Below are 14,168 nucleotides of genomic sequence, written 5' to 3' on the forward strand. Positions count from 1 at the left end.
AGATAGACTTGTCTTCCTCTGGACAGGATCCAACATTTCTTTTTATGAAGCCTCAGTGATATGTTAGCCTCAAAACAACAGCTGAAATTCTTTTTTTTACCCTAGAGAAAATTCCAAAATACTGAAAAACAATGATGGCAATTGGTAGTAATGTTTGTTAAATATTGTATTTATGTTATTATTTTGATATTAGAAAGCACTTTAGATTGAGGATTATTTAACAACTGGTACCAGAAAACATGGCATAAGACTCTTTGCATATGATTGCTTTCTATACCATGTATACAGAGGCAACGAAACTCAAAATTTATGATACAGAAATAATTCAGAAAGACAATTATGAAAGACTTAACTGAATTAGAAAAATGATCTATTGATTAGAAAATGTCATTCAATCCAAAGAAATGCTACGTTCTACATTGTTCTACAGACAACACATATCATCCGTAATAGAAATGTAAGACCATACTTACATTCTACAAAGCTGGAACTAAAAGAACATAACCTGTACCTAGGGGTGGAGCTGGACAGCAAGCTCAATTGGAACCATCACTTAGCCTCAAAAAGTAACAAAGCTTCACTACAACTGAATTTTGTAAGAAGAAATTTATATGGATGCCCTGATCAAGATTAATTAAACAACACGCTTACATTGCTCTGGTAAGACCACACCTGGAATACAGCAGTTCAGTATGGGACCCCCATTGGAAGAAGGACATAAAACGTATAGAAATTGTACAACACAGGGCGGCAAGATTTGTAACCAAGAACTACAACTACCAACCCGGCACTATGGCTGCAATTATACAATCTTTGAATTGGCCTACCCTTGAAACGAGAAGAACAGCAAATCGCTTAATATTATTTCAGAAAATACTGAACCACCAAGTAGCCACTGAAATTCCCAAATACTACCTTGTCAACAACAGGAAACCAAAGTCATAGCCACACAGTCAGCATCATGCAGCCACAATGCAACACCTCAGAATACGAGTACAGCTTCTACACGCGTATGAGAACAATTTGAGACTGTAACCATCTACCAGGAAACATTTCAACTGACACCAACTCAGACTCTTTCAAGGAAAACCTCTGGTCACACTTCCATCCTGAAACCAAAGTCACAGTGATGCTGTAAAGATCATCCCGGTTGTTTTTATCCTGCAATGACCACAATTTTAAACTTGTAATAGTTTATATATTTATTTACTTTTCGATTTTGTTGATCACAATTCGTACAGCACCTGCACTTGATGACACAGCATCAGCGTGATGGTATTTTTCCGTTGCTAACTAACGAAAGAAGAAGAGAAAAAGAAACAGAGAGGCGAACTGACCTAGGACGAACTTGCACTTGGGGCGAACAAACAAGATACTATTTGTATTTCAATCAGTGGGTTGTTATATTTTTATACCTTGTTAAGGAATACAATGTTCTATCTTTACTGAAAAATACTGATAGGTTTACCTACCCGCTCGAGTTTTCTTTGTTTTCCATTTGAGTAATCAGTAATACAAGCAAAATGAGTGTAAGATCAGGATCTGCTACACGTGGATTACATTAGGGAAAACAGCCGAGTTTTTAACAAGGGAAATAATTCGATAATATACTTGTCATTCGGGATTCCTTTGAGTTTACCATGCTCTATAGGGGTAAATTCAGTAAAAAATCTCCCATTGACTTTAATGCTAATCTATGTTTGGAAATAAATTTATACCTGATTTACCTTTAGAAATTAAAAACTTTCATATATCATTCATGAAAGTACAAATGTAGCCCTATCTTTTGCAACAATAAAAACATAGGGTCATGCGGCATTTTTGGGCATTCACATGGCCTTGTTTACAAACAATGTAGATTCGCACTGAATTCCTATACTGACCCCCATTACTTTTCAACCCTGTAGGGAAAAAAATTAGTGCATTCAGCATTTATTTTTTATTTTTTTTCAACTCTAGTTTTGATCCATCTACCAAAAAATATTTATTACAAACATTATCTACCAATCAGAAGAGCACATGTCTTCACTTTTAGACAGAAAGCTCTCCCCTAAATGGGCGGTCCCTGATGACGTATATTTATTTACCGAATTTACCCCTATAAGAGATTTTTTTACTTCTTTTCCAACTTTTTTTGTAATAAACATGTAATGTTTCCAATTTTCAAGTTCCAGTTTCAATACAACCTTCATAAATGCTCAATTTGTAAAGATAGAGCAAAATTTATACTATAGCCCATACTGCGGCCAAGGTATATTTGGTATATAAAGTTGCGCATTGACTGTTTTTAAAAGAATGGTGTAAAATACTATGTTTAATAAATATGAATTGTTTTCTGTGTTTGCTTTGACCAGTATTGCAAGTACATCTAGAAACTAAAGTCTTGGTGTACTCTAAGTTAGTTTTTTCCTTATATGGAGGTTTTTGATTAAATACCATGAAAAAACCACAGAAAGACTTTTGAAAGGCTTTTTTAAGCAGTTTCATACCAAATAAAACAACAATTATGTTTCATTATACTAAATCTGTGTTTTAATTACTTGTAAATTTCACAAAATGTCATTGACAATCACTGTGCAGAAATTCCTGTTACCCCAACATCAGGATGGGTTCTTCGCCAAAACTAGACAGCCAGAACTGAAGTAGAAAAAAGTGCCAAATATGAAAAAATAAGATTAGGTATGACCAAACTTTACATTTGGGAGATTGAAGTAACAATTTAGAATATTTAAAAGCAATTATTTAACATAAAAATCCAATTACAAACATTTCAACACTTGTTTCATAGATGAAGGACATGTAATCATGAAAAGTTGTCTAGTATATTCTTTAAATAAAGAAACGCAATGCCTTATGTAAAAATAGATGAATACCTTCATGCGGTCAGATTATTGGAGTGTTAAAATACTAGAAAAGTGCTTATTTACCACTTGTTCTACAACTTAACATGGGGAACACAGCTAAAAAAAACAACACTATGTCAAAGGGAGGTAATCCATTTCTTTCATATAATTTTATACATTGTGAGGAGAAATATGTGCAAAATGTGATGTAAATGGGGAGAATATTTATGCCTTTCATTGATATCATAACTCTCAAGTGTAATTTCTATTGTTTCTTTCAATCTGGACACACAAACTGATTTTTACCATATACTCCATGCTTCTCTCACAGTAAACTAAGTGCATCCTGTATAGCCGCAGTTAAAGATAAAAATTTGTGTACAAAACAACTTCAAATGGTTCCAAAATTCTTCCATTACATTTACATTTACAGGAAATGAGTTTTGTGATTGTTGTGTGGCCTTGGACAAGTACAGTGAAAAAGTGCATATTTTCCTATAGGGGTAAATTCAGTAAAAAATCTCCCATTGACTTTAATGCTAATCTATGTTTGGAAATAAATTTATACCTGATTTACCTTTAGAAATTAAAAACTTTCATATATCATTCATGAAAGTACAAATGTAGCCCTATCTTTTGCAACAATAAAAACATAGGGTCATGCGGCATTTTTGGGCATTCACATGGCCTTGTTTACAAACAATGTAGATTCGCACTGAATTCCTATACTGACCCCCATTACTTTTCAACCCTGTAGGGAAAAAAATTAGTGCATTCAGCATTTATTTTTTATTTTTTTTCAACTCTAGTTTTGATCCATCTACCAAAAAATATTTATTACAAACATTATCTACCAATCAGAAGAGCACATGTCTTCACTTTTAGACAGAAAGCTCTCCCCTAAATGGGCGGTCCCTGATGACGTATATTTATTTACCGAATTTACCCCTATAAGAGATTTTTTTACTTCTTTTCCAACTTTTTTTGTAATAAACATGTAATGTTTCCAATTTTCAAGTTCCAGTTTCAATACAACCTTCATAAATGCTCAATTTGTAAAGATAGAGCAAAATTTATACTATAGCCCATACTGCGGCCAAGGTATATTTGGTATATAAAGTTGCGCATTGACTGTTTTTAAAAGAATGGTGTAAAATACTATGTTTAATAAATATGAATTGTTTTCTGTGTTTGCTTTGACCAGTATTGCAAGTACATCTAGAAACTAAAGTCTTGGTGTACTCTAAGTTAGTTTTTTCCTTATATGGAGGTTTTTGATTAAATACCATGAAAAAACCACAGAAAGACTTTTGAAAGGCTTTTTTAAGCAGTTTCATACCAAATAAAACAACAATTATGTTTCATTATACTAAATCTGTGTTTTAATTACTTGTAAATTTCACAAAATGTCATTGACAATCACTGTGCAGAAATTCCTGTTACCCCAACATCAGGATGGGTTCTTCGCCAAAACTAGACAGCCAGAACTGAAGTAGAAAAAAGTGCCAAATATGAAAAAATAAGATTAGGTATGACCAAACTTTACATTTGGGAGATTGAAGTAACAATTTAGAATATTTAAAAGCAATTATTTAACATAAAAATCCAATTACAAACATTTCAACACTTGTTTCATAGATGAAGGACATGTAATCATGAAAAGTTGTCTAGTATATTCTTTAAATAAAGAAACGCAATGCCTTATGTAAAAATAGATGAATACCTTCATGCGGTCAGATTATTGGAGTGTTAAAATACTAGAAAAGTGCTTATTTACCACTTGTTCTACAACTTAACATGGGGAACACAGCTAAAAAAAACAACACTATGTCAAAGGGAGGTAATCCATTTCTTTCATATAATTTTATACATTGTGAGGAGAAATATGTGCAAAATGTGATGTAAATGGGGAGAATATTTATGCCTTTCATTGATATCATAACTCTCAAGTGTAATTTCTATTGTTTCTTTCAATCTGGACACACAAACTGATTTTTACCATATACTCCATGCTTCTCTCACAGTAAACTAAGTGCATCCTGTATAGCCGCAGTTAAAGATAAAAATTTGTGTACAAAACAACTTCAAATGGTTCCAAAATTCTTCCATTACATTTACATTTACAGGAAATGAGTTTTGTGATTGTTGTGTGGCCTTGGACAAGTACAGTGAAAAAGTGCATATTTTCCTATAGGGGTAAATTCAGTAAAAAATCTCCCATTGACTTTAATGCTAATCTATGTTTGGAAATAAATTTATACCTGATTTACCTTTAGAAATTAAAAACTTTCATATATCATTCATGAAAGTACAAATGTAGCCCTATCTTTTGCAACAATAAAAACATAGGGTCATGCGGCATTTTTGGGCATTCACATGGCCTTGTTTACAAACAATGTAGATTCGCACTGAATTCCTATACTGACCCCCATTACTTTTCAACCCTGTAGGGAAAAAAATTAGTGCATTCAGCATTTATTTTTTATTTTTTTTCAACTCTAGTTTTGATCCATCTACCAAAAAATATTTATTACAAACATTATCTACCAATCAGAAGAGCACATGTCTTCACTTTTAGACAGAAAGCTCTCCCCTAAATGGGCGGTCCCTGATGACGTATATTTATTTACCGAATTTACCCCTATAAGAGATTTTTTTACTTCTTTTCCAACTTTTTTTGTAATAAACATGTAATGTTTCCAATTTTCAAGTTCCAGTTTCAATACAACCTTCATAAATGCTCAATTTGTAAAGATAGAGCAAAATTTATACTATAGCCCATACTGCGGCCAAGGTATATTTGGTATATAAAGTTGCGCATTGACTGTTTTTAAAAGAATGGTGTAAAATACTATGTTTAATAAATATGAATTGTTTTCTGTGTTTGCTTTGACCAGTATTGCAAGTACATCTAGAAACTAAAGTCTTGGTGTACTCTAAGTTAGTTTTTTCCTTATATGGAGGTTTTTGATTAAATACCATGAAAAAACCACAGAAAGACTTTTGAAAGGCTTTTTTAAGCAGTTTCATACCAAATAAAACAACAATTATGTTTCATTATACTAAATCTGTGTTTTAATTACTTGTAAATTTCACAAAATGTCATTGACAATCACTGTGCAGAAATTCCTGTTACCCCAACATCAGGATGGGTTCTTCGCCAAAACTAGACAGCCAGAACTGAAGTAGAAAAAAGTGCCAAATATGAAAAAATAAGATTAGGTATGACCAAACTTTACATTTGGGAGATTGAAGTAACAATTTAGAATATTTAAAAGCAATTATTTAACATAAAAATCCAATTACAAACATTTCAACACTTGTTTCATAGATGAAGGACATGTAATCATGAAAAGTTGTCTAGTATATTCTTTAAATAAAGAAACGCAATGCCTTATGTAAAAATAGATGAATACCTTCATGCGGTCAGATTATTGGAGTGTTAAAATACTAGAAAAGTGCTTATTTACCACTTGTTCTACAACTTAACATGGGGAACACAGCTAAAAAAAACAACACTATGTCAAAGGGAGGTAATCCATTTCTTTCATATAATTTTATACATTGTGAGGAGAAATATGTGCAAAATGTGATGTAAATGGGGAGAATATTTATGCCTTTCATTGATATCATAACTCTCAAGTGTAATTTCTATTGTTTCTTTCAATCTGGACACACAAACTGATTTTTACCATATACTCCATGCTTCTCTCACAGTAAACTAAGTGCATCCTGTATAGCCGCAGTTAAAGATAAAAATTTGTGTACAAAACAACTTCAAATGGTTCCAAAATTCTTCCATTACATTTACATTTACAGGAAATGAGTTTTGTGATTGTTGTGTGGCCTTGGACAAGTACAGTGAAAAAGTGCATATTTTCCTATAAGAGATTTTTTTACTTCTTTTCCAACTTTTTTTGTAATAAACATGTAATGTTTCCAATTTTCAAGTTCCAGTTTCAATACAACCTTCATAAATGCTCAATTTGTAAAGATAGAGCAAAATTTATACTATAGCCCATACTGCGGCCAAGGTATATTTGGTATATAAAGTTGCGCATTGACTGTTTTTAAAAGAATGGTGTAAAATACTATGTTTAATAAATATGAATTGTTTTCTGTGTTTGCTTTGACCAGTATTGCAAGTACATCTAGAAACTAAAGTCTTGGTGTACTCTAAGTTAGTTTTTTCCTTATATGGAGGTTTTTGATTAAATACCATGAAAAAACCACAGAAAGACTTTTGAAAGGCTTTTTTAAGCAGTTTCATACCAAATAAAACAACAATTATGTTTCATTATACTAAATCTGTGTTTTAATTACTTGTAAATTTCACAAAATGTCATTGACAATCACTGTGCAGAAATTCCTGTTACCCCAACATCAGGATGGGTTCTTCGCCAAAACTAGACAGCCAGAACTGAAGTAGAAAAAAGTGCCAAATATGAAAAAATAAGATTAGGTATGACCAAACTTTACATTTGGGAGATTGAAGTAACAATTTAGAATATTTAAAAGCAATTATTTAACATAAAAATCCAATTACAAACATTTCAACACTTGTTTCATAGATGAAGGACATGTAATCATGAAAAGTTGTCTAGTATATTCTTTAAATAAAGAAACGCAATGCCTTATGTAAAAATAGATGAATACCTTCATGCGGTCAGATTATTGGAGTGTTAAAATACTAGAAAAGTGCTTATTTACCACTTGTTCTACAACTTAACATGGGGAACACAGCTAAAAAAAACAACACTATGTCAAAGGGAGGTAATCCATTTCTTTCATATAATTTTATACATTGTGAGGAGAAATATGTGCAAAATGTGATGTAAATGGGGAGAATATTTATGCCTTTCATTGATATCATAACTCTCAAGTGTAATTTCTATTGTTTCTTTCAATCTGGACACACAAACTGATTTTTACCATATACTCCATGCTTCTCTCACAGTAAACTAAGTGCATCCTGTATAGCCGCAGTTAAAGATAAAAATTTGTGTACAAAACAACTTCAAATGGTTCCAAAATTCTTCCATTACATTTACATTTACAGGAAATGAGTTTTGTGATTGTTGTGTGGCCTTGGACAAGTACAGTGAAAAAGTGCATATTTTCCTATAAGAGATTTTTTTACTTCTTTTCCAACTTTTTTTGTAATAAACATGTAATGTTTCCAATTTTCAAGTTCCAGTTTCAATACAACCTTCATAAATGCTCAATTTGTAAAGATAGAGCAAAATTTATACTATAGCCCATACTGCGGCCAAGGTATATTTGGTATATAAAGTTGCGCATTGACTGTTTTTAAAAGAATGGTGTAAAATACTATGTTTAATAAATATGAATTGTTTTCTGTGTTTGCTTTGACCAGTATTGCAAGTACATCTAGAAACTAAAGTCTTGGTGTACTCTAAGTTAGTTTTTTCCTTATATGGAGGTTTTTGATTAAATACCATGAAAAAACCACAGAAAGACTTTTGAAAGGCTTTTTTAAGCAGTTTCATACCAAATAAAACAACAATTATGTTTCATTATACTAAATCTGTGTTTTAATTACTTGTAAATTTCACAAAATGTCATTGACAATCACTGTGCAGAAATTCCTGTTACCCCAACATCAGGATGGGTTCTTCGCCAAAACTAGACAGCCAGAACTGAAGTAGAAAAAAGTGCCAAATATGAAAAAATAAGATTAGGTATGACCAAACTTTACATTTGGGAGATTGAAGTAACAATTTAGAATATTTAAAAGCAATTATTTAACATAAAAATCCAATTACAAACATTTCAACACTTGTTTCATAGATGAAGGACATGTAATCATGAAAAGTTGTCTAGTATATTCTTTAAATAAAGAAACGCAATGCCTTATGTAAAAATAGATGAATACCTTCATGCGGTCAGATTATTGGAGTGTTAAAATACTAGAAAAGTGCTTATTTACCACTTGTTCTACAACTTAACATGGGGAACACAGCTAAAAAAAACAACACTATGTCAAAGGGAGGTAATCCATTTCTTTCATATAATTTTATACATTGTGAGGAGAAATATGTGCAAAATGTGATGTAAATGGGGAGAATATTTATGCCTTTCATTGATATCATAACTCTCAAGTGTAATTTCTATTGTTTCTTTCAATCTGGACACACAAACTGATTTTTACCATATACTCCATGCTTCTCTCACAGTAAACTAAGTGCATCCTGTATAGCCGCAGTTAAAGATAAAAATTTGTGTACAAAACAACTTCAAATGGTTCCAAAATTCTTCCATTACATTTACATTTACAGGAAATGAGTTTTGTGATTGTTGTGTGGCCTTGGACAAGTACAGTGAAAAAGTGCATATTTTCCTATAGGGGTAAATTCAGTAAAAAATCTCCCATTGACTTTAATGCTAATCTATGTTTGGAAATAAATTTATACCTGATTTACCTTTAGAAATTAAAAACTTTCATATATCATTCATGAAAGTACAAATGTAGCCCTATCTTTTGCAACAATAAAAACATAGGGTCATGCGGCATTTTTGGGCATTCACATGGCCTTGTTTACAAACAATGTAGATTCGCACTGAATTCCTATACTGACCCCCATTACTTTTCAACCCTGTAGGGAAAAAAATTAGTGCATTCAGCATTTATTTTTTATTTTTTTTCAACTCTAGTTTTGATCCATCTACCAAAAAATATTTATTACAAACATTATCTACCAATCAGAAGAGCACATGTCTTCACTTTTAGACAGAAAGCTCTCCCCTAAATGGGCGGTCCCTGATGACGTATATTTATTTACCGAATTTACCCCTATAAGAGATTTTTTTACTTCTTTTCCAACTTTTTTTGTAATAAACATGTAATGTTTCCAATTTTCAAGTTCCAGTTTCAATACAACCTTCATAAATGCTCAATTTGTAAAGATAGAGCAAAATTTATACTATAGCCCATACTGCGGCCAAGGTATATTTGGTATATAAAGTTGCGCATTGACTGTTTTTAAAAGAATGGTGTAAAATACTATGTTTAATAAATATGAATTGTTTTCTGTGTTTGCTTTGACCAGTATTGCAAGTACATCTAGAAACTAAAGTCTTGGTGTACTCTAAGTTAGTTTTTTCCTTATATGGAGGTTTTTGATTAAATACCATGAAAAAACCACAGAAAGACTTTTGAAAGGCTTTTTTAAGCAGTTTCATACCAAATAAAACAACAATTATGTTTCATTATACTAAATCTGTGTTTTAATTACTTGTAAATTTCACAAAATGTCATTGACAATCACTGTGCAGAAATTCCTGTTACCCCAACATCAGGATGGGTTCTTCGCCAAAACTAGACAGCCAGAACTGAAGTAGAAAAAAGTGCCAAATATGAAAAAATAAGATTAGGTATGACCAAACTTTACATTTGGGAGATTGAAGTAACAATTTAGAATATTTAAAAGCAATTATTTAACATAAAAATCCAATTACAAACATTTCAACACTTGTTTCATAGATGAAGGACATGTAATCATGAAAAGTTGTCTAGTATATTCTTTAAATAAAGAAACGCAATGCCTTATGTAAAAATAGATGAATACCTTCATGCGGTCAGATTATTGGAGTGTTAAAATACTAGAAAAGTGCTTATTTACCACTTGTTCTACAACTTAACATGGGGAACACAGCTAAAAAAAACAACACTATGTCAAAGGGAGGTAATCCATTTCTTTCATATAATTTTATACATTGTGAGGAGAAATATGTGCAAAATGTGATGTAAATGGGGAGAATATTTATGCCTTTCATTGATATCATAACTCTCAAGTGTAATTTCTATTGTTTCTTTCAATCTGGACACACAAACTGATTTTTACCATATACTCCATGCTTCTCTCACAGTAAACTAAGTGCATCCTGTATAGCCGCAGTTAAAGATAAAAATTTGTGTACAAAACAACTTCAAATGGTTCCAAAATTCTTCCATTACATTTACATTTACAGGAAATGAGTTTTGTGATTGTTGTGTGGCCTTGGACAAGTACAGTGAAAAAGTGCATATTTTCCTATAAGAGATTTTTTTACTTCTTTTCCAACTTTTTTTGTAATAAACATGTAATGTTTCCAATTTTCAAGTTCCAGTTTCAATACAACCTTCATAAATGCTCAATTTGTAAAGATAGAGCAAAATTTATACTATAGCCCATACTGCGGCCAAGGTATATTTGGTATATAAAGTTGCGCATTGACTGTTTTTAAAAGAATGGTGTAAAATACTATGTTTAATAAATATGAATTGTTTTCTGTGTTTGCTTTGACCAGTATTGCAAGTACATCTAGAAACTAAAGTCTTGGTGTACTCTAAGTTAGTTTTTTCCTTATATGGAGGTTTTTGATTAAATACCATGAAAAAACCACAGAAAGACTTTTGAAAGGCTTTTTTAAGCAGTTTCATACCAAATAAAACAACAATTATGTTTCATTATACTAAATCTGTGTTTTAATTACTTGTAAATTTCACAAAATGTCATTGACAATCACTGTGCAGAAATTCCTGTTACCCCAACATCAGGATGGGTTCTTCGCCAAAACTAGACAGCCAGAACTGAAGTAGAAAAAAGTGCCAAATATGAAAAAATAAGATTAGGTATGACCAAACTTTACATTTGGGAGATTGAAGTAACAATTTAGAATATTTAAAAGCAATTATTTAACATAAAAATCCAATTACAAACATTTCAACACTTGTTTCATAGATGAAGGACATGTAATCATGAAAAGTTGTCTAGTATATTCTTTAAATAAAGAAACGCAATGCCTTATGTAAAAATAGATGAATACCTTCATGCGGTCAGATTATTGGAGTGTTAAAATACTAGAAAAGTGCTTATTTACCACTTGTTCTACAACTTAACATGGGGAACACAGCTAAAAAAAACAACACTATGTCAAAGGGAGGTAATCCATTTCTTTCATATAATTTTATACATTGTGAGGAGAAATATGTGCAAAATGTGATGTAAATGGGGAGAATATTTATGCCTTTCATTGATATCATAACTCTCAAGTGTAATTTCTATTGTTTCTTTCAATCTGGACACACAAACTGATTTTTACCATATACTCCATGCTTCTCTCACAGTAAACTAAGTGCATCCTGTATAGCCGCAGTTAAAGATAAAAATTTGTGTACAAAACAACTTCAAATGGTTCCAAAATTCTTCCATTACATTTACATTTACAGGAAATGAGTTTTGTGATTGTTGTGTGGCCTTGGACAAGTACAGTGAAAAAGTGCATATTTTCCTATAAGAGATTTTTTTACTTCTTTTCCAACTTTTTTTGTAATAAACATGTAATGTTTCCAATTTTCAAGTTCCAGTTTCAATACAACCTTCATAAATGCTCAATTTGTAAAGATAGAGCAAAATTTATACTATAGCCCATACTGCGGCCAAGGTATATTTGGTATATAAAGTTGCGCATTGACTGTTTTTAAAAGAATGGTGTAAAATACTATGTTTAATAAATATGAATTGTTTTCTGTGTTTGCTTTGACCAGTATTGCAAGTACATCTAGAAACTAAAGTCTTGGTGTACTCTAAGTTAGTTTTTTCCTTATATGGAGGTTTTTGATTAAATACCATGAAAAAACCACAGAAAGACTTTTGAAAGGCTTTTTTAAGCAGTTTCATACCAAATAAAACAACAATTATGTTTCATTATACTAAATCTGTGTTTTAATTACTTGTAAATTTCACAAAATGTCATTGACAATCACTGTGCAGAAATTCCTGTTACCCCAACATCAGGATGGGTTCTTCGCCAAAACTAGACAGCCAGAACTGAAGTAGAAAAAAGTGCCAAATATGAAAAAATAAGATTAGGTATGACCAAACTTTACATTTGGGAGATTGAAGTAACAATTTAGAATATTTAAAAGCAATTATTTAACATAAAAATCCAATTACAAACATTTCAACACTTGTTTCATAGATGAAGGACATGTAATCATGAAAAGTTGTCTAGTATATTCTTTAAATAAAGAAACGCAATGCCTTATGTAAAAATAGATGAATACCTTCATGCGGTCAGATTATTGGAGTGTTAAAATACTAGAAAAGTGCTTATTTACCACTTGTTCTACAACTTAACATGGGGAACACAGCTAAAAAAAACAACACTATGTCAAAGGGAGGTAATCCATTTCTTTCATATAATTTTATACATTGTGAGGAGAAATATGTGCAAAATGTGATGTAAATGGGGAGAATATTTATGCCTTTCATTGATATCATAACTCTCAAGTGTAATTTCTATTGTTTCTTTCAATCTGGACACACAAACTGATTTTTACCATATACTCCATGCTTCTCTCACAGTAAACTAAGTGCATCCTGTATAGCCGCAGTTAAAGATAAAAATTTGTGTACAAAACAACTTCAAATGGTTCCAAAATTCTTCCATTACATTTACATTTACAGGAAATGAGTTTTGTGATTGTTGTGTGGCCTTGGACAAGTACAGTGAAAAAGTGCATATTTTCCTATAGGGGTAAATTCAGTAAAAAATCTCCCATTGACTTTAATGCTAATCTATGTTTGGAAATAAATTTATACCTGATTTACCTTTAGAAATTAAAAACTTTCATATATCATTCATGAAAGTACAAATGTAGCCCTATCTTTTGCAACAATAAAAACATAGGGTCATGCGGCATTTTTGGGCATTCACATGGCCTTGTTTACAAACAATGTAGATTCGCACTGAATTCCTATACTGACCCCCATTACTTTTCAACCCTGTAGGGAAAAAAATTAGTGCATTCAGCATTTATTTTTTATTTTTTTTCAACTCTAGTTTTGATCCATCTACCAAAAAATATTTATTACAAACATTATCTACCAATCAGAAGAGCACATGTCTTCACTTTTAGACAGAAAGCTCTCCCCTAAATGGGCGGTCCCTGATGACGTATATTTATTTACCGAATTTACCCCTATAAGAGATTTTTTTACTTCTTTTCCAACTTTTTTTGTAATAAACATGTAATGTTTCCAATTTTCAAGTTCCAGTTTCAATACAACCTTCATAAATGCTCAATTTGTAAAGATAGAGCAAAATTTATACTATAGCCCATACTGCGGCCAAGGTATATTTGGTATATAAAGTTGCGCATTGACTGTTTTTAAAAGAATGGTGTAAAATACTATGTTTAATAAATATGAATTGTTTTCTGTGTTTGCTTTGACCAGTATTGCAAGTACATCTAGAAACTAAAGTCTTGGTGTACTCTAAGTTAGTTTTTTCCTTATATGGAGGTTTTTGATTAAATAC

General features: G+C 31.5%; 1 protein-coding gene across 3 annotated transcripts in view; it reads right to left on the reverse strand.

Moving 5' to 3' along the window:
* LOC143063020 (aspartate--tRNA ligase, cytoplasmic-like) overlaps positions 1–14,168 on the reverse strand; it is a 210,324-nt gene that overhangs the window by 20,535 nt on the left and 175,621 nt on the right. For 2 of the 3 annotated variants that reach the window (XM_076234927.1, XM_076234929.1), the window contains exon 1: positions 1,473–1,584. In XM_076234927.1, coding sequence (XP_076091042.1) covers positions 1,473–1,498 — 26 coding nt within the window. In that variant the 5' untranslated portion in view covers positions 1,499–1,584. Of the gene's footprint in view, positions 1–1,472; positions 1,585–14,168 lie in introns of those variants that run through there. The other variant, XM_076234928.1, reaches the window with a different exon arrangement.

This window comes from Mytilus galloprovincialis, chromosome 2 (assembly GCF_965363235.1).
Source record: "Mytilus galloprovincialis chromosome 2, xbMytGall1.hap1.1, whole genome shotgun sequence".
Classification (NCBI taxonomy): Eukaryota; Metazoa; Mollusca; class Bivalvia; order Mytilida; family Mytilidae; genus Mytilus; species Mytilus galloprovincialis.